Here is a 21,908-nt window from a genome sequence, read left to right as displayed (position 1 = left end):
AGAAATGAAACTCAGCTAGAAAAGCCACCACCTCACTAACATACTCAGAGGAACTCCCTAAGGCTGAGACAATCAGAATTCAGAAGACCCAGTCAGCCCTTGTCTGTAGTATTTGTATTTACTTTGCATATCCATACTCACAGTTATCGGGTCATTCAGTTGTTTCTAATCTTGATCTATCTTTCTAGATTAGGTAAATTAAGGTTAGGAAAAAGACATACTTTTGAGCTACTTCACAGACAGCAAGTGACATGCAAGTGACACGATACTTCAGAAAGTAGCTGACGCACATCCCAGTAGAGTCAAGCCCATTTTGTTATGTATCCTGGATAATGTTATAACCTTAATTTGTGTCCACAGTTCACCACTCTCTGTAATACCGACTGGATATGACCACCTTTACTTCCCCTTTGGAAAGCCTTAATTCAATATTTTCCTTTTGGGAACTATAATTCATTCTTTATAATAGCTATATCCCAAAAAACATTCTTAACCGTACCCTCTATCTTCATTTGTATAACACTATTTGTATAACTGTTTGGCAGTTATGTGTTAAATGCCCAACTCAAGGATGTATTTCTAGCTCCTAGTATAGCAACTGGTAATTAACGGTAAGTACTCAATCAAAGGGGTTTCCCTGGTGGCTCAGTGGTAAAGAACCCACCTGCCAATGCAAGAGACACGGGTTCGATCTCTGGGGCAGGAAGACCCCCTGGAGAAGGAAATGGCAAACCACTCCTGTATTCTTGCCTGGTAAATTTTATGGACAGAGGAGCTTGGCGTGCTGTGGTCCACAAGGTCACAAAGAATTGGACACGACTTAGCAACTGAACAACAAACTCAACAAATATCTGTGGAATACATTGATATTGCTGTTGTTGTTCAGTTACTCGGTAGGCTCCAGCTCTTTGTGACCCCATGGACTGGTCTTCACTATCTCCCGGAGTTTAATCAAACTCATGTTGGCTTGGCTGGTCAGGAATAAATTCCTTGACAGGTCAGGAATAAATAAAAGATCTATCTTCTTAAAATCTTTTGTTGATAGTCATGATTTTCAAGTTTTTCTGGCAAAAAGTTCTAATTGCTTCATTTCCCAAAAGCACAGACTAAGGTGTCAATGGTAGGTACTAACAATGACAATACATAATAAAGAAATAAGGCATTTTTTTTTCCAGATAGTAACAATTTGACCTAAGAGTATCCAATTTATAAATTAAGCCTAGGAAGCTAAGTGACTTATGTAAAAGCAACAATTTAAATGCCTCACAGAATAAGTGTTCAATAAATAGTAATTTCTTTTAATGCTTAGTATATATAATAACAAAATTAGAATAAACCAAAGCAAAGGGATTCTGAAACTTTTGTATTTTAATGCTGGAATTAAAAAGATCTTTTCAAATTCAGTGTTAATAACATAGCAAGTGTCTGGGTAGTACTAAAAGTACAATTGAGAAGAACTCATGTCATTTTCATTATTGTCTGTAAAATATACAATTTTGGGGGAATAGGTTATAAAACTGGTGCATAATGTACCCTTATATCAGCTCGCTTATTTGAAAATTTCATAATATCTAAAACTTAAAATCCTAAAAACTTAAAATGTGCCAGGCACTCTTCAAGGCATTTCATAAGTATGAACTCATTTCAACCTCACAGCAACTTTATGGGGTAGATGGTATTACAATTCCTATTTTTAGTGAGAAAACTGAGGCAGAAAGAAGCTAAGTCATTTGCCCACAGTCTCAGGGATATAATGGGGGAGTCAGGATTCAAACCCGGGCAATCCAGAATCCAGACACTTAGGCTTTGTAGTTTACTATGTCAAGGTAAACACCCTTTGCATTAGTTCAGACAAAGCCCTATTGGTTCATAAAAATAAAGCTGTCAGGACTCCCAGGTTCCCCTGTATTTCTAGGGTAAAAAATCAGTCTGTAATTAGCATTAAGTCTTTAGGTCAGTACTTCTCTTTCCTTTTTTTTTTTAATGGAATAATGTCATTTTACATTATTATAGAGTATTATTATATTATGTGTTCATTTATGTAAAATGTCTCACTTCGTTTTCTTTTGAAACCATTGGATTTCAAAATGTAAACACTTTTTTATTTTAAAATAGGAGGATCAAATAGAAAACACATTAATATATATACCAACATATATTGGAGAAGGAAATGGCAACCTACTCCAGTATTCTTGCCTGAGAAATCCCATAGACAGAAGATCCTGGTAGGTCATGGGGTCGCAAAAGAGTTGGACACAACTAATCCACTAAACAATAACAACAAAAAGAAAACCACTTAACAGAAATCTGAAAAGGCTTTCTCTTTGTAAATGCCTCAAGAAAGGCTGCATGGAATAACACAGTGTTGCAATTTGAGAGTTTTCCCACAAGGCTCATAGTACAATTTAATTCATAATTACTTTAGGTGGACTAATAGCTTATGTAAGCCCTGGTTTCAACTGGGTACCCATCTATTATCCTATGGAATATCTTTACTAATTAAATAAAACTGAGAATAAGCTAATCGAGTGGAAATCAATTAAGCTGAATCAAATGAGATAGATTCATCAATGTGTAAAACAAAAAAGAACAAGAACAAAGAATTTTATTTCCTAAACTCTATACTAAATGAAAAAAAATTTTTTTAATTATGTTCTTTGCATTGGAATTTAAAATATCTCTAGGGAGCTCATTTGCTTACTCACATTCTTATAACTTAATGTTATATAAATTATATCAAGCAAGATATTAAACATTTCTGGGGTTCAGTCTAACCATATATAAAATAATAGGCCAGATGACCACTAAGGTAAAACACAGACCTAGTTCCATGCCTATAAGTAGAACCTTCTAGAAGGACACAGAAAATCTTAACATTTCTGTTAGGCTTTTGGAAGTAGATAAGAAATATTACTTAAATGGTCTTACATGCAAACCATTAAAAAATGTAGGTCAATTACAAGTCTCAGTCACTTTTTATCTTATCAATGTGGTCCCAAATAATTTTTTTTCTTTGAACATCTCATGCTAACCCAATCTTTTATACTGGATTTTAACTCCCATTAGAAAGAAATCTAAATGTCAGTGACCCCAACAGGAAGATAGGAACATCTGTTTTCCACTGGGCTTGTGACACGAGCAAAGCATAGAAACTAGGAAAGAATAATCATTTTCAGTTAAGCTGTTCAGCAGTGATTCTGGACATTTACCACAAAAAGCGTGTGTGTCAGGAGGAAGAAATGTCATCATAGATGTGGTCAAACTTCCATAAAAAGGAAGTAGGTGTTTTCCTGTGTCCAGCCCAGTGGGAGGTCTGGAAGGCCACAGCAGTGTCTCAAAGTAACCCATGTGTCAGCAATTAAGATGAACAGAAATAGACTAAGAATATTTTTCAGTGAAAATCAGATTTGATTTCTTTTAGGATTCTTATTTCTGCATCTACTTGGGATTTGAAATAAACTCCTTAAATGTACATATGTACCTCCAAACTAGCAAATTCATTTACTTCCATTAGTTTCAAATTTGAATTAATCTCTACTGAGGGCCACAGCAGAGTCCTAAGGAAATGTCAACGTGGAATAGAGTAGAAACAGGATTTGTTTACAATCAATCTTTTATATGATCATTCATAATCTTTGATTACACCAGGAGTCATTTTTCCCCTACCATATACCCTTCACATCACTGGAAGGATGCCATGCATGGAGAAGACAGCCAAAATTGATTTTTTAAGTGAATGGTAATAATCAGTTGGAAGAATTAATACATTTGTAAATGAAAATATTTAGACCTCTAATCACCTTGATTCTGAAGCAGTGTCTTGTCTAGTACCACAGGAAAACAAGGAACGGAATTAGCACAGGAAAAGAGTGATGTCCAAAACCAGGATTTAGAATAAAAAGGCATTCCCGTAAGACATCAATAAAGTACAAATAATTTCAATATTGTACCATGAGTAATTACACTATTTTCTTATCAGATAATATGAGAAAACTATAGAACCAAACTACACCACAAAGTACTTGTCAGCAAAAACCTATTTTGTCGCTGAAAAGTTTTAGAAGCAGATGTAATGACTATCACTTGACCAGTGAATTTCAATACAAATTTTTCAAATATAGGCACAAAAGCTGAGAAGCAACAATAAGGAGGAAACAGATGTTTGTTTATAAAAGGATATATTATATTTGCTAAATGGATGTTATGTAAATATACCATCAGATTATGCATAATTATAATTCAGCTACTACACAATGGAATAACATTGAATTTTTAAGAATTAACTTGAAGTAAGGTAAAACGAAACATATATGTACTCTCTTTCCTTTAGCATTTCACTGTTACACAAATGAACCTATGACTAAGTAAACCATGATATTAAAAGTATCTTAGTTTCTTTTTCTCAGCCTGCTAAACAACAATAATCTACATGTTTTTAATAATTCAAAATAGTGGTTCTGGAGAAGGATGCCTATCTGAATTTCAAATTTCAAATGATCATGCTCTTTAAATAGTATTTGCTAACCTATGTATTAACCTACTCTATACTTTACTTAACTATGAATATTTACAGATCCACACTATGCCTCTAATAAGATATGAGCTACCCAAATGAAAATTGTATTACATAGTTTTATGGACCTCTTTCTTTCTATTTTGAATAGTTGCAGATATCATGGTCATTGTGAGCATACGATGTTTTCTCTGAAACCAGTGATAATGAGAGATGTAGAGTTCAGAAATTCCTGGCTTAAAGCCACACTCTTGAATATCTTCATTCTTAGCAAACACACACTGAAAGATTCAGAGTAAAGGGACATGTTATCTGCAATCTACTCACAAATGGCTTAGAATAACAAAATATATATGCATATACATATCCATGTATACATGGAAACAGACAGAATGATAAAGCAAATGTGGCAAATGTTAAAAATGGATGAATCTGGATAAAGGTTTAGCAGTTCTCCATAATATTTTGGCAATTTTCCTATAAATCTAGGCTATTTTATAATACTAATTAAAAAAAAAATCTCTCTCCAAGGCTGTAGTAAATTTATGTCAAAGTGACTGACTAATTGAAATAAACCTATTAAGAGTGAATTCTGTCCAACCATTTTGCTACTGTGTAGATAGCTACTAACAATGCACAAGTATATACCAATGTAGACATGGATAATATCCAGGGAGCGTGCATGCATGCTCAGCCACTCAGTGGTGTCCGACACTCTGTGATCCCATGGATGGTAGCCCACCAGGATCCCGTGTCTGTGAAATTCTCCAGGCACAAATACTGGAGTGGGTTGCCATTTCCTCCTCCAGGATATCTTTTTGACCCAGGGACAGAATTGGTGTCTCCTGCATCTCCTGCATTTGCAGGCGGATTTTTTTACCACTGAGTCACCTGAGAGACCCCTATCCAGGGAGAGTACTCTATAAAAAACAAAAAACTAGAAATAACCTACATGTCCACCGGAAAAGGAATGAATTGTGATGTAGTAAATGAAATACTATTCAGCAATACAAATGAATAAACTGAAGTACACATAAAAGAATACATCTCATAAACCATTATTCAGTGAGAAAAGCCAGATATAAAAGAATTTATGCTGTATCATTCCATTTATAGAAAGTTCAAAACCAGGCAAAACTAAACTATGGTATCTGAGGTCAGGATGAGGGGTAGAGATTGGGTGGGAAAATAGGAGGAGCTGCCAGGGCGCTGGCAGCATTCCATGTGTTGACTGAGTGGGGGTGATGTGGGATGTTCATTGTGATAATCCATGGAGCCAGATGCTTACAACCGGCATAATCTTTCATGAAATTTTAAGTGTCTTTTTGGCCTATTGATTCTAAGCTGTCAAATTACAAAACACTGTACAAAAAGGAAACAAAAACATACCAGAAAGTGCTCTCTGATTTTTTAGAATTCCTCAGAACCAAGAAAACACTACACATTTCAGAAGATAGGATGTTTTTAATGATCCTATAAACTTAAAAGTTCTCCACAGGTCTAAATATAGCATTTAAAAGAAGATCACCACAAAGAGGTACATTTTTTTCAATGCAAAATTAAATATTTGCCCTCTGACTTCAATACGCTCCTATTAGAATGAGGTGTAGTGGGCTAAGGGAAGCTTGGCATAAGAATAATACATACACCTCAGCCGAAATTAGCAACTATAATAATCTTTTATAGTCACTGCTTTTGTACTCTATAACCTATTCACAGCTAGTCCTTGACCTTCTTGGTGGCTGTCCCTAACTGTCACCTTCAGACATGGTTCTGTTTCTGGAAGAAAACAGGAATTCTCTAGATGTTCTCTTTAATATAACAGCAGGAACCTGAAAACAGGTGCCACTGAAAGTGCTGTATTCTTATCAATAGGTAGAACTATAGAGCTGAGGTAGACTGAAATTTTTAATGTTAACATGTATAAAATGTTTTATTGGTTCTCAATTATCTAAACTATCAGTTCTCTAAATTCATTGCATATTCCATATACATTATGCAATTTTTATGGTTTTCTTCTTCTCACGTAAGGTTGAGCCTGTAAAAACCTTTTGAAATCAATTCTTGTCAGCTTTCTTCAATAGAAATTCAATATTTCAGCATAATTTTGAACTAACTCAAAGGACAGTTCAGATTCAAAATTTTATTAATCCAATATTAATTGCCTGCATTGGGATGAAAAGAGCTTGACATACATGGACAAAAGACATTCAGAGATAATTCAAGGGTTATTATAGTTTAATAAGTTAATGCACATTGCCTAATTATACTAACTTTTTGAATTCCCTATGTCTAAAAGAAAGGAGGCCAAAAGAACACCCAAGAAGATTTTAGTGGCATGCCGGCTGGTTGACAGCATGTATCCCTCTCCTTGACTGCAAGAATTATAAATTATCAAAAAATAGAAACAACCCAAATATCCATTAGCAAGAGAATGGATAAACTGTGATGTATGAAATGGAATACTATACAGCAATAAAAAAGGATGGCTCAAGCTACATGTAAAAATAAAAATGAATCTCAGAAAATTCTAAGCCAACAACAACCCCTTGAGAATTTCCAGCTTAATCCACTGCTTTCCAAAGGCTAGAATATCCTACTGAGAATCTGCAAGATCAGTAAGAATTCAGAATTTCAAAAATTATCTAATGGTAATTCTCAAAAAATCACCACATTTAATTTTGTGTAGTTATACAGCAAGGAACAAGATTTAATAGGTTACGCATTTTCAATACTGGGGACAAAAACAAAATAAAACTGAACATCTACACAATTCAAGAGATCCCTCATGCTGCCAGAAAGAGTCCTTATCAATATGATCCTGTAGCCATTATGTGACTTATGCTGAGATTCAGAAAAGTAAGTCTATGTCATTGAAAAACCAGTGAAACACCTAGGAAATATTCTATATATTTAATAATAAAAATATATAATATCCATTACTTTAGTACAGCTGTTTAAATAAGTGGCTTTATATGTCCAGAGAAGCTAAAAATGAAAAAAAGAGAGAGACATGATCGGGGAGGTTTGCTTAGTATATATTTGCATAGGTCTTACCCCAAACAAAATAAAGCTCAGACTGTGGGGCCCAAGGCAAAGAAACACACAAAGAGTACAAAAATATAGTCCCCAAAGTAAGATAATCATGTCATCAAAAAGCTTTGAAACACTTGTTTGTAAAGGTTTTCTTCAAATTAATTGGAACTGGAGCCAATATATTAGAAACTGGTTAGAACAGGCACAACACACAGATGCATTCATGTCACTCAAATCAATTAGCCACTTTTTAGTAACATATCAGTATATCACTGCAGAAAGGTTGCTTTGCAAACAGAGGACACTGATCTCACCTGATTTCATTCTCATACTGTGGGGATAGTCTACCTGAATTCTGGTAAAAGCTTTTCAGGAAAGAGGGGGCAGTGAAGGAAGGGGCAGAGAAGGAAGTGTGAAGACTTGGAAGACTGGAGGAAGAATTACACTCCTTGTGCATGCGCCGAGCTGGTGGAAGGATGCTGAGTACAGAAAATACAGCAAATTCGTCTTAAGTTATATTCTGGAACAATCTTCATTCACTATGAAATAGCATATACACAGGTTCTTGCTATTAATGTAATCAAAGTTGAATTTATATGGAAAAAATTTATATGCATGCAGTTCTCTATTAGATGATGATGACCTGGTTCATTGTTTCACAAACTGAATTCCTCATCTATGCAGTGTTTCTCAGCATATGTGTTTGTCTCTAAAATGCTCTTAACAATTTTAGGACAGAAAGTGTTTATTTTGACTTGCAAAAGATACTTCAAGGGGAAAAAGTAGGAAAGCACAAATAATTACAGGAAACAAGCTCCAGAAGGAAAAACTGATTATCAGTAGTTCAAAGACTTAATTATTTTAAAGATATAAACGCTTCTAAAAATTTAAGAACAACATGTTTGGTTGTTGGGAGTCATCATAATACCTTTGGCTTAATGAATGTTAATGTCCATGTTCTTTCTTGCAGCCTGTAGAATTGTGCAGCCATGGTTTTATCTGAATCCTTAAGTTGCCTACAAAGATTTTTTTCCAGAAGATTCTTTTCATAGCAAATTTTTACCATGATATAAATTGCATCTTCTCATATTGACAGAAATTCTTTGAGTATATACATTACAAAATGTGGAAAACATAAGAAAATACAGACATCATTTATCCTTTAATATTTTAAATTATTGAAAATAATTTTTCCTGGAAAAAGATACTTAATGCCTTGGGTAAATATAAATGATCATAAAAAATGCTTGCTATATACATGAATACTTAGTTCTTTTTCATAAAAGAAAAATCTGAGGATAATTAGTTCTACTATTTTTATATATCTTAAATATCTTGTTTATAATATGAAATTATTTTTAAAAATGAGGATTCAATTATATTTTTAAAAGAAATGCTGGTAAATTTAATAGCAACTAATTTAAAAATTAATCTTCTTTTTTACTTAGAGTTCTGATTTTATTTTTTCCCCTCTGACTGGAATCCCCATCAAACTATTTCCTAAACCAAACTCACAGGTAAAGAAGAGAAACAAAATTAGTCCTAGGATATAAATTCTGACTTGTACTACACAGTAAGAAGTATAATCATTCTACAATTGCAAATTTTATTATCTCTTATCAAATGCTATTTTGTTAAAGTATTTCCTAAATATCATGTGAGATAATTTCTAATAGATGCTCAAGTCAATTATGGTATATGCATTCTTCTCTATAAACATAATTTTATTCTAGATACAAAACAATTTTCACATTTGGTGATAATTTTTTATGAAATTAAATAACAGCCAAATTTTACCCCATGTAGAAAGGTAATGAGTGATTCTTTTTAACCCTTGTGTTTTTCATTATAAGCTTACAGGAAGCTCAGCTATGTTATTTTCAAATTTGCTGCTTCGTGAACACCTTCATCAAGGAGACACTGAGGAACATGTATTGTCAGCAGGTTTTTCAGATAAAACAATGGCATGATATCTTGTTTTCTCTATTTTTTCTAGGAAAAAAAATACTTGCATCCAAAATGTCTGAACCCTGCTCTTTGGGGATGCCTTAAAGCTTGCCTGCTTCCCTTGGTGATGAAGGTTTTGATAATTTAATTTCTTTTTCTGGTCTTCCTGAAAACTAAATACTGGCTACAGCAGGAAGTCACAAAAACTCTTGACTCCACAGTGGTCAGAACACAGGGACAGGAGAATTTGGTTCCAGTTTCTGGAGAGAGGTTTGGACTCACCTGCACTGTTCGCTGGAGCTCTGCCTCAGAAGAGGGGAGCGAACCCCATGGGCCTTCCCATCCTGCAAATTCAGCTTCCTCTTCGTGCTTGAAGGTGGGTGGCTGAATGTGTGGGCCCGTCTTCGAAACTGCGGGGAGTCGGAATCCTCCTCAGGGAACGTCTGCCAAGCTGAGGACAGGGGGGAAGCTGGCGGGGTCCCTGGTGGAGAGTCTCCTGGCGAGTAGTCCTGAAACGCAAGAAGTCAGGCCTTTCTTTCCTACATGGATCATGGCAGACCTGTTCAGACACAGCTCAAAAGGGACACAGTGTCTCTTCTGCCTCCTGAGTCATGACAAACTGTTGTGGTTTTTTTTGTTTTTTTTTTTTTACTCAATCCATGCAGAAGCCTAATCACTATCACCACAGCCCATTTCTTCTGATAAGCAGCTGTAAGACAGCATCCGTAAAGATAGGCCAGAAAGTGAAAGGGATGATAAGAAAAGGTATTCTTCCCTCTCACCCCTTATGGTAAAATGCTACAAAGCTACTGTACTCTTCTTGTTACCAGAAAGATGAAAAGAGATCCTGACCAAAAGAGGGTGGAGTCTGTATTCATATATCTACTGATTTCCGTGACATCTCAGTTGCACGCTTCCTGTACTGTCAAACAATATAACAACGCTTAAGTGCCCAAGTCTCATGGCAAAGACGTCAGGAAAATGAAATAAAGCCTGTTAAGTATCCTCCCTCACAGTGGATGTTTCTATCTAACTACGTGGTCCCTGAGGTAAAAAAATTTTTAAAGACATGAAAAACAGGAAATGAATGAAAAGTGAGCTATGCCGGAATGCCTCTCATACTGCATGGGTCGACAACATAAATCTTTCAATTTAGACAAGTATGCTGTTTATACTCTCCAGAACGGGCTCTGCTGTAGAAATCTGTAGCTTGATAAACATGGGTTAGGGCTCATGGACTCATAACTGTCCTCAATTCTACCCACAAAAAGTTTAGTGAAAATATTTTAGTATTTTTCCATTAAAAACAAATAGGTTACATCTGCCTCAGGTTACATGTTAGAGGAAACAGGAAACCAAACCTAGTGAGAATTGTCTATGAGATAAAAAAGAGCCTAATGTTGCAGTTAAAAGGGTTAAACATAGGGGAGGGGGAAGTAATATGAGGAGCGAACAAAAGATCGCCCTATAAGTACAGTAATTATAGGGTTCCTTTTTCTATGGCTTTGGATCAATAGTTGTTCAAATACTGTTCCCCAAAATATACTATCTCCAAACAGTCAAAAGCCTGAGAAAACAGAGTTAGTCAGCCAAAACTGTGTTCTGTCCCACCAAGAGAAAGCTTCAGTTGAATAGATAGAAATGTCGACTAAAAAAAGATGTACAACTTGAGAGTTGTGAATTAAGTTTTATTTGGGGCAAAATGAGGACTGCAGCCCAGGAGGCAGCATCTCAGATGTATGACCTTAAATTCATGGTTAACACCAGGTTATGGTCATTTAAGTTTAAAGGCTCCTCTATGTTGGGAATGGTTAAATCATACTAAAAATGATCAATCTAGTAATTATGAGACAAGGCTGGGTACTTTATGAACTATGCCTGTTATTACCCTTAGAGAGAGTGATTGGTATGGAACTCAGTGGATTTCTGGTACTAATTTATGGCCTTGACATCTACTGGGATGGATACAAAGGTGTAACCAGGGATTCCCATGAATTTAAGGTCATACATGTTAACAAATTAGAGGTAACCCCAACCAACCTATCACTGGTATGACCCCAGTGGGTCAAAGATCTGTATTCTACTAGTATAACCATTTAGCAGCTTTTGTGTGTGTGTGTATGTGTGTGCATGTGCCTTCAATGGGGTTGGAGGATGTAATTGACCATATCTAAGCCTTAACATCACTGCAGATGGTGACTGCAGCCATGAAACTAAAGGACGCTTACTCCTTGGAAGGAAAGTTATGACCAACCTAGATAGCATATTCAAAAGCAGAGATATTACTTTGCCAACAAACGTCCATCTAGTGAAGGCTATGGTTTTTCCTGTGGTCATGTATGGATGTGAGAGTTGGACTGTGAAGAAAGCTGAGCACCGAAGAATCGATGCTTTTGAACTGTGGTGCTGGAGAAGACTCTTGAGAGAGTCCCTTGGACTGCAAGGAGATCCAACCAGTCCATTCTAAAGGAGATTAGTACTGGGTGTTCATTGGAAGGACTGATGCTAAAGCTGAAACTCCAGTATTTTGGCCACCTCATGCGAAGAGTTGACTCATTAGAAAAGACCCTGATGCTGGGAGGGATTGGGGGCAGGAGGAGAAGGGGACGACAGAGGGAGATTGAACCCCATGCTGCTACAGCTGTTGACCTTCAACAGCCCCTAAGGGAGTCCATAGTGGAGTGAGGCACTCTGTGCTCCAGGGAATCTGGTGGGACAGGTCTTTAGATAGTTGGATGCTTTTAGGAACAGATTTTATTATCTCAATCCTTGCATCTCCTCATATCTAGAGAAGCACTAAATCCCTTCATGGTGACATCAGATCCTCCTGACTAACAAAAACTCTTTTGTAAAACCGTTTTGTGGCTCAGTGCTTATGGTATTGAACTCCCCCTTCACCAAAACCTTATATTGTCTTTCCCCCACTGCTGCTTTGGAGCAGTCTCTCACAGCTATTTGATATGCTGCCTCCCAGGCTGCAGTCCTCATTTTGCCCCAAATAAAACTTAACTCACAACTCTCAAGTTGTAGATCTTTTTTTAGTTGACAGAAAGGAGCTAATATACAGAATCTTCTTTGAAATAATAAAGGCTCATGAGTTATTTTTTAGAAGTCATGAAGGACTCATAACAAAATAACTAACCAGGCATAATACCATATTAGTGTTTGTTTTTGCCAAGTTGAAACAGCAGAAAAAAAAGGAGAGCTCCACGTGCATACCTTCTCTGAAGCAACACTGTTGGATCGTTCAAAGCTGTCCACACTTCCAAGCCGACCTCTCATTCTGTTAGCTCCCTGTGTGAAGAGTAAAATTAAATCATTCACACGGTTTGAATTTTTACTTTAAAATTATAAAAGGCAGCTGTCTGTTTGTGTTAGTATGAAATTCATCTTTTGGGGGTTCACTCAAATTTGTTGGCAGCACTGGTCATAGCAAACACCCTCTTCCAACAACACAAGAGAAGATTCTACACATGGACATCACCAGATGGTCAATACTGAAATCAGATTAATTATATTCTTTGCAGCCAAAGATGGAGAGGCTCCATACAGTTAGCAGAAACAAAACCGGGAGCTGACTGTGGCTCATATCATGAGCTCCTTATTGTCAAATTTAGACTGAAATTGAAGAAAGTAAGGAAAACCACTAGACCATTCAGGTATGATCTGAATCAATCCCTTACGATTATACAGTGGAAGTGACAGATAGATTCAAGGGATTAGATCTGATAGAGTGCCGAAGAACTATGGACTGAGGTTCCTGACACTGTACAGGAGGCAGGGATCAAGACCATCCCCAAGAAAAAGAAATGCGAAAAGGCAAAATGGTTGTCTAAGGAAGCCTTACAAATAGCTGAGAAAAGAAGAGAAGTGAAAGGCAAAGGAGAAAAGGAAAAATATACCCATTTGAATTCAGAGTTCCAAAGAATAGCAAGGAGAGATAGATAAGAAAGCCTTCCTCAGTAATTAATGCAAAGAAATAGAGGAAAACAATAGAATGGAAAAGACCAGAGATCTCTTCAAGAAAATTAGAGATACCAGGGGAACATTTCATGCAAAAATGGGCACAATAAAGGACAGAAATGATATGGATCTAACAGGAGCAGAAGATATTAAGAAGAGGTGACAAGAATACACAGAAGAACTATATAGAAAAGATCTTCATGACCCAGATAATCACGATGGTGTGATCACTCACCTAGAGCCAGACATTCTGGAATGAGAGGTCAAGTGGGCCTTAGAAAGCATCACTATAAACAAAGCTAGTGGAGGTGATGGAATTCCAGTTGAGCTATTTCAAATTCTAAAAGATGATGCTGTGAAAGTGCTGCACTCAATATGCCAGCAAATTTGGAAAACTCAGCAGTGGCCACAGGACTGGAAAAGGTCAGTTTTCGTTTCAATCCCAAAGAAAGGCAATGCCAAAGAATGCTCAAACTGCTGCACAATTCCACTCATCTCACACGCTAGCAAAGTAATGCTCAAAATTCTCCAAGCCAGGCTTCAACAGTATGTGAACCATGAACTTCCAGATGTTCAAGCTGGATTTAGAAAAGGCAGAGGAACCAGCGATCAAATTGCCAATATCCGCTGGATCATTGGAAAAGCAAGAGAGTTACAGAAAAACATCTACTTCTTCCTTATTGACTATGCCAAAGCCTTTGACTGTGTGGATCACAACAAACTGTAGAAAATTCTTAAAAGAGATGGGAATATCAGACCACCTGACCTGCCTCCTGAGAAATCTGTATAGCAAGTTAAGAAGCAACAGTTAGAACGGGACATGGAACAACAGACTGGTTCCAAATTGGGAAAGCAGTTCAACAAGGCTGTTTACTCTCACCCTTCTTATTTAACTTACATACAGAGTACATCATTAGAAATGCCAGACTGGATGAAGCACAAGCTGGAATCAAGACTGCCGGGAGAAATATCAATAACCTCAGATATGCAGATGACACCACCCTTATGGCAGAAAGCAAGGAAGAACTAAAGAGCCTCTTGATGAAAGTGAAAAGAGGAGAGTGAAAAAGTTGGCTTAAAACTCAACATTCAGAAAACTAAGATCATGGCATCTGGTCCCATCACTTCATGGAAAATAGATGGGGAAACAATGGAAACAGTGAGAGACTTTATTTTGGGGGGCTCCAAAATCACTGCAGATGGTGACTGCAGCCAGGAAATTAAAAGGCACTTGCTCCTTGAAAGAAAAGTTATGACCAACTGAGACAGCATATTAAAAAGCAGAGACATTCTTTTGCCAACAAAGGTCCGTCTAGTCAAAGCTTTGGTTTTTCCAGTAGTCATATGGATGTGAGAGTTGGACTATAAAGAACACTGAGCGCTGAAGAACTGATGCTTTTGAACTGTGGTGTTGGAGAAGACTCTTGAGAGTCCCTTGGACTGCAAGGAGATCCAACCAGTCAATCCTAAAGGGAGATCAGTCCTGGGTGTTCATTGGAAGAACTGATGCTGAAGCTGAAACTCCAATATTTTGGCCACCTGATGCAAAGCACTGACTCATTGGCAAAGATCCTGATGCTGGGAAAGTATGAAGGTGGGAGAAGAAGGGGACAACAGAGGATGAGATGGTTGGATGGCCTCACTGACTCGATGGACATGAGTTTGAGTAAGCTCTGGGAGCTGGTGATAGACAGGAAAGACTGGTATGCTGCAGTCCATGGGGTCGCAAAAGAGTTGTACATGACTGAGCAACTGAGCTGAACTGATTAACAGCCATTCCAGCATGGTAAACAGAACTGTTCATCATCTATTTCCATTATTTCTAAATCAGCCATAAGATAACCAAATACTCAGACCAAGCTACTGAAGTGACTCTGGTTACAATGATAAACATTATTCACATATAAGATGAGAGAGTTCCATGAACATGATGTCACATACAGGTAAACACACATGGAAAGTAAAGCACAACAAACCACAACAGTTATAAAGAAAATGGCTTATTACATACAGCTCCCTATAAGCTAGATCATAACTTACATTATAGGATGATAATAAGCACAGGTTAAAAAAAGAAAACACATCCTAAAATGTATGGATTTATCTTCATTCATTATTCCATAAAACAAAACTACTTCAGGAAAGCACTTCTCTCCAGAAGACCAGATAAAAGTCTGCTTCAGTATTGGTGGATTGGTTCTTTACTTTCTTTTTACACAGTCCCTTCATATGGATTTCAAAAATGATCTAAGAAAAGAACCAAAGAGATCATCTCATCTATTTCCCTCACTTTACATAGGAAGAAACTGAAGCCAAGTATTGAAGGAAAGAAGATGGAAAGGCTGATTGGGAACCACATCACATAGAAGGTCTTAGGAGACAAAATAACAGACTAAGAAGTTCTACATAACTCTAAAATACATGGGAAAGTTCTGAAAGAGTAACTAGAAATACATCAAGTCGGTGTGACAGTGACTCTGCACAATGAAAAAACACCCAATATTTTTATAGTGCTCTACAACATTAAAGCGTGTGTCCAAACATTCTTGGTTTCATTTGGTGGGGAGGGAAAACGCATTAAGCTTCACTTTAATTTTTAATCAAAGTAATACCTACATAAAGTTTCAAAAGTCAAACTAGGGACTTCCCTGGTGGTCTAGTGGTTAAGAATTCACCTTCCAGTGCCAGGGACACAAGTTTGATACCCAGTTGGGGAACTAAGATCCACAATGCCAAGGGGCATCTAAACTCACGTGCCACAATTGTAGAAGCCTCCATGTGCTTCAACAAAGACCCAGCACAACCAAAAAAAAAGTCAAACTGTACTACAAAACTTATAAAGATAAATGACAATCACCAGATCTGTCTCTCATACACTGAATCCCATTCTTCAAAAGTAAGCACTTGAAATTAAATTTATGTTAATGCTTCTATTGTTCATTTTAATGCTTTTGTTGTTCAGTCGTCAAGTTGTGTCCAACTCTTTGCAACCCCATGGACTTGCAACCCCCAAGCACACCAGGCTTCTCTATCCCTCACCATTGAATTGGTGGTACCTTCCAACAATCTCATCCTCTGTCATCCCCTTCTCCTCCTGTCTTCAGTCTTTCCCAGCATCAGGGTTTTTTCCGGTGAGTCAGCTGTTCGCATCAGGTGGCCAAAGTATTGGAGCTTCAGGCACTATCTATTGGCCTCCTACTCTGGAAGATGAGACTTTAGTTCTAACTTCATTCAGTCAGTCAGTTCAGTTGCTCAGTCATGTCCAACTCTTTGCAACTGCATGAACCGCAGCATGCCAGGCCTCCCTGTCCATCGCCAACTCCCAGAGCTTACCCAAACTCATGTCCATTGAGTCAGTGATGCCATCTAACCATCTCATCCTCTGTAGTCCCCTTCTCCTCCTGCCTTCACTCTTTCCCAGCATCAGGGTTTTTTCAAATGAGTCAGCTCGTCACATCAGGTGGCCAAAATATTGGAGTTTCAGCTTCAACATCAGTCCTTCATTACCCATCACCATACACAATTCTCTCTTCCCTTCTTTTCCCAGTAAACTTAGATCACAAGTTTCAGTTAAACTAATATTTGGTTCTTAGATTTTTAGACCATGTAAATATTGTCTACACCTGAGCTACATACATATTTCACTATTAATACAACTAACATCTTGTACAATTTGTTTTTCAGGGAATCACCTGAAACGAGTGAAAAGTGTTAGTCATTCAGTCATGTCTGACTCTTTGCAATGCCATTGACTGTAGTCCACCAGGCTCCTCTGTCCATGGGATTCTCCAGGCAAGAATACTGGAGTGCATAGCCATTCCCTTCTTCAGGGGATCTTCCCAACCCAGGGCCTGGACCCAGGTCTCCTGCATTGCGGGCAGATTCTTTACCATCTGAGCCACCAGGTAAGTCCCATAACTACCTGAGTAATCACTAATTTATTACTACTAATTTATTTGCTAATCATATATTTATCACCATCAGGGCTTCCCAGGTGGTGCTGGTCGTAAATAACTCGGCTGCCAGTGTAGGAGATGCAAAGGACATGGGTTCAATCCCTGGGTCGGAAAGATCCCCTGGAGGAGGGAATGGCTACCACTCTAGTATTCTTGCCTGGAGAATCCACGGACAGAGGAGCCTGGAGAGCTACCGTCCATAGGGTCGCAGAGAGCCGGACACAACTGAGGCAACAGCACCAACAAACCACATTATGGGCATCCATCACATAATGCGTCAATTACATTTTTTTCTTTTTCTTTGAGCAAACCATTTTTGACACTTCTGTCTTCCTGTCCCAGTCTGGACTGGTAGAAATTCAAGTTTGCCAAATAGCTGTTTCCAGTATTCTCCGTCACTATCAACCTAGAAATTTCCTTTGATGCTATCCTATGTTGAAAATTCTGTTTCCCTGGGCCATGTCTTCCTCTTTTTCGGCTTACTTCTTCATTTTAGCAGAACATAGATTCCAGGTGCTTTCTGAGAAAGGGAGACTGGGAAGTATTTTTTTTAATTTATCAACATATGTCTGTAAATGCCTTTGTTCTTTATTTATACTACAGTAATGGTTGTGCTGAATATACAGTTCTGCTTGGAAACATTCCTTCAGGCTATGTCAGCAGTGCTCAAGTGTCTTCTGCTACAGAAGTCTAATGTCATTGTGACCTGACCCGTACGACCCTGTTATTTCTCTATGGAGCAGAATCTAAGCTTACCCTTGGGCATTATGAAATTTCACAATGAATTGCCTTGGCATGGCTTTGTTCAGTCTTTCTATTGTGTATTTCCTGAGTCCATTAAATTTTGAAACATGTCCATTAGCTCTGAGAAATTTTTTCAATGATTTCTATGAAAATTTCTGCATGTATTTTCTTTCTGGAACTCCTACCCCTTGGCTTTTGGACCTCCAGACAGATTCTTTAACTGTTTACATTGTTCTCTTATTTTCCATTTCTTTCTCATTTTGCTTTACTTTCTGGAAGATTTTTTTCAACTTAGTTTCATTGTCTTCTATTGAATTTCTCTTTTTATGTTCACTATCAGAAAGTTATAAAAGTTCTATCCTGTTCTTAACTGACTCTTTGTATTTATGGTAGCCCATCTTGTTTCATAGAAGCAATACTTATTCCCATATGTATATATATCACATATATATGTGTGTGTATATATCAATTATAGTTTTCTATCTCTGGTGGCTCTGTCAATACCAGCTATATCAATCATAAAACTAATAGCTGCATCTAATATTACCAAATGCTTACCATGTGCCAGGTATTATGTAAAGTATTCTATCAGGCATTACCTCATTAATCCCCACAACAGTTCTAATGAGGTAGATACTTAATTTGGCTCAACTTTATAGATAAGGAGACTGAAGTTCTGGTAGCTGAAGTAGCCAACATTTACACAGTTTAAAGACTGAGCAGCAATTTGAATTCAGGGAGGACAACTTTAAAGTGAGGCTCTTGAGCTCAATACTATTTCCTAAAGATAGAGCTTTGTGAAAAGTAAAATTACGAATAAAACCAATTAGCCTACATTAGCTGTGTGATTTTATAAATGTCCTAGAATTTGATCAAGGCTCTTTCAGTTCTTCAGTTCTATACTATAACATGATAAACTATACATGTGGCTGATAAATTATGGGGTTCGAGTTTGTGGGCAAGACAAATGGGCCATGTCGCTTTCTGCTATTTTTTTAGCTGCTACTTATATGCCAACTGGCCTGGTTATTTTAGGCTATTTGCTCACGATAGAGAAAGCATTCAGATGGATATCAAACCATTTCTATTGTTAAAAAAACACTGTCACACATATTACTTGTAGGAGTGTTTCATCCACAAATTTTTCTTAACACAAAGAAAAATATACTTACTTTAAAATTTACCACAATTGTTAACTCGCACATTTTAACAAATAAGGACAATGGCTATTACTCTGAAGAAAACATAAAATAAGGACTTTTTCCCAACTCACACTTTATATTAATAGATCTCTTTTAGAATAATAATTAATATACTAGTAAATATTCCTCTTTTGAAAAACTTCAATTTGAGAAAAAGCAACAGACAAACAACAAGAATACAAGACTCCGTCCTCTCATTTTTGAACAGATAGCTTTTTCAGTTTTACTACATTATGATTTAGTAACGCATGTGTCAAGCCTTTTCCTTTGGACACACTTTTTTAATTGTTTATGAACTGAGCTTTAAAGCATTTTGAAAATGTATCCTATTTCATAAACAGCTATCATTCATTAAATGAAATATTCCAACATTTAAAAATAGCAGCAATTATGAGCCAAACTATGACTGGGGGGTCAACTTTCTACTACTCAGAGAGAAAAAAAATAAATAAACTGACAAGTTTTAGAAGTAGGCAAAACCCATTTTCTATGTAACCTCTGAAACAACATGGTTAGCTGCCAGCCTTTCCAAGAAGTCCATTCTTCTGCATATGTTGCAAGTAAGACCTTGTTAGGTCACATAATTTATGGCATTTGGCAGCACTTTGGGACACAAAAGCTACAGTATCCACCTTGACCAGAATAAACTGGCAGTGCCCTTGCTGGAAATTCATTACAGCTGATCAAGGCTATGGAGCGGCACTTCAAAGTCCGTCACGTAAGTACTGTGCGGAATGCCAAGGTACTCCGTAGGATAATACCCTTGTGTCATTTGCCAATGACAGGTTCCAGGGCTTACCACTGCTGTATGTACCACCTCACATCCACAGTGTGACATTTTCCTAACATTCTGACATTTCATCTTCACGGCAATGGGCTCTAATCAGAATGGATGGGAAATGTTTTCCCATTTCACAAGTGGAGAAAAAACTGTTTAGAAAGGTAAATAACTTGTCCAAGGTCATAAATATAAAACGTGCTTGGGCAAGATCTTGAATTCAGATCCCTGACCACCCCATAAACGATCAGTCTACTAAAATTCTCACTAAACACATGGGAGAGAGGGAGAAGAGAAAGGGAAGGACTGAAAGAGAAAGAAAGAACCTAACTGATTTATAAATGTTGAAGACAAGGAGATAAGGAAGTTTTATGAGAAGTTACATTAACACACTTCTGATAAATCTTCTAGAGGCTTTTTCCTAGGTTCTGTTTTCTGCTAATAAAATAACAGCATTGTCAGATGACCATGATTGCCGTAGGGCTTTTGTTAAAATTAGAAGACTCTCCATCATTAATAGAAATACCCATAAAGGATTTTGAGTTCTAGCAGAGAAATAAAAATAAGAATACCAGACATCAGAAGTCACTGTTCCAATGCACTACTGCGTTGACTTTCCTGCCCTTAACACTTTGGAAGATAACAGGTAGTTATTTTGTAGACTGTATCTCAAAGTGGGTTTGTTGATGTTTCCTTATGATTAGATTCAAGCATTGCCCCTCTGGCAGGAATACCACAGAAGTGCTTCTGTATTCTTTGTAGCACAGGATTTTAATTTTGTCCATTGTTGATGACGTTCAATTTGTCATTTGATTAAGAAGGTGCCTGTCAGCCTTTTTCATCATAAAGTTACTATTTTCCCCTTTGTAATTACTAAGTACTCATTCTATCCAGTAAATATCCTGATAATGATCAAGTTGTCAATTTATTTTTCACATCCGAAGAGACTCAGTTTCCTTTCATACAGGAAATGGATACCCACTCTAGCATTCTTGCCTGGAGAATTCCATGGACAGAGGGGCCTGGCAGGCTGCAGGCCATGCAGTCACTGAGAGTCGGACGCAAGTGTGCGACTAAGCACCTCAGTACCTTCCTATTATACAACAGGCTACTGTCTGTTGCTGTCAACTATTCTGACGCTTAAATTGTCTCAGATGTCACCACTGGAATCCTTCAAGGTGTTTATGTCTTTGTGACATCCTGCCATCTCTCTTTGACAACTTCTTTATTATCTAGAATGCCAAGGTGCTCTGGACTTATCTCGTAATTTCCATATAGTCCTGGAACTAGCCATTTCTGCCAGGATCCTGGTTCCCTCTTTGTTTCTGTACAGAAATCGAAATCCGAGCCCTAAATCAAAAATCTGGTCACCCGAACAGACTTTAACCTGGTCACCCAGCCAGGCTTAATGTATTATCTGACATGTATAGAAAAGCTGTTCCCAGTGCCTATCAGTGGACCATATATACACATTTATACACATACACATATATTAATACATATATTACATACATATTATATGTATATGTATAATATATGTATATATTATTCTATTGCTCAAAACAGAAAAACCAAGATTCCATACCGCTACCTCTGAGTTGAATTCAACAGCAGCAGAATTCATTCTAATTCCCTCTCCCCTTTTAACTTTGTAATTCCCTTCTCCCAGAATCCCACTATCCTTCAACATTTACATATTTGGTCAGGTCCCTGTATGTAACCAATCTGCACAATTGGCACCTCACCTTCCCCTCACCCCACCCCACCCA

At 37.3% G+C, this 21,908-nt stretch overlaps 1 protein-coding gene across 4 annotated transcripts in view; it reads right to left on the bottom strand.

Moving 5' to 3' along the window:
- The window catches only part of TBC1D4 (TBC1 domain family member 4), a 215,327-nt gene that overhangs the window by 36,104 nt on the left and 157,315 nt on the right, over positions 1-21,908 (bottom strand). For 3 of the 4 annotated variants that reach the window (XM_025262748.3, XM_006054121.4, XM_044927230.2), the window contains 3 exons: positions 12,716-12,790; positions 9,779-10,005; positions 7,864-8,028 (listed from right to left, as the gene is read on the bottom strand). In XM_025262748.3, coding sequence (XP_025118533.3) covers positions 7,864-8,028; positions 9,779-10,005; positions 12,716-12,790 — 467 coding nt within the window. The remainder of the gene's footprint in view (positions 1-7,863; positions 8,029-9,778; positions 10,006-12,715; positions 12,791-21,908) is intronic. The other variant, XM_006054123.4, reaches the window with a different exon arrangement.

This window comes from Bubalus bubalis, chromosome 13 (assembly GCF_019923935.1).
Source record: "Bubalus bubalis isolate 160015118507 breed Murrah chromosome 13, NDDB_SH_1, whole genome shotgun sequence".
Classification (NCBI taxonomy): domain Eukaryota; kingdom Metazoa; phylum Chordata; class Mammalia; order Artiodactyla; family Bovidae; genus Bubalus; species Bubalus bubalis.
Note: the sequence above shows the minus strand (reverse complement) of the source record. Positions and strands in the feature narration are given on the sequence as shown.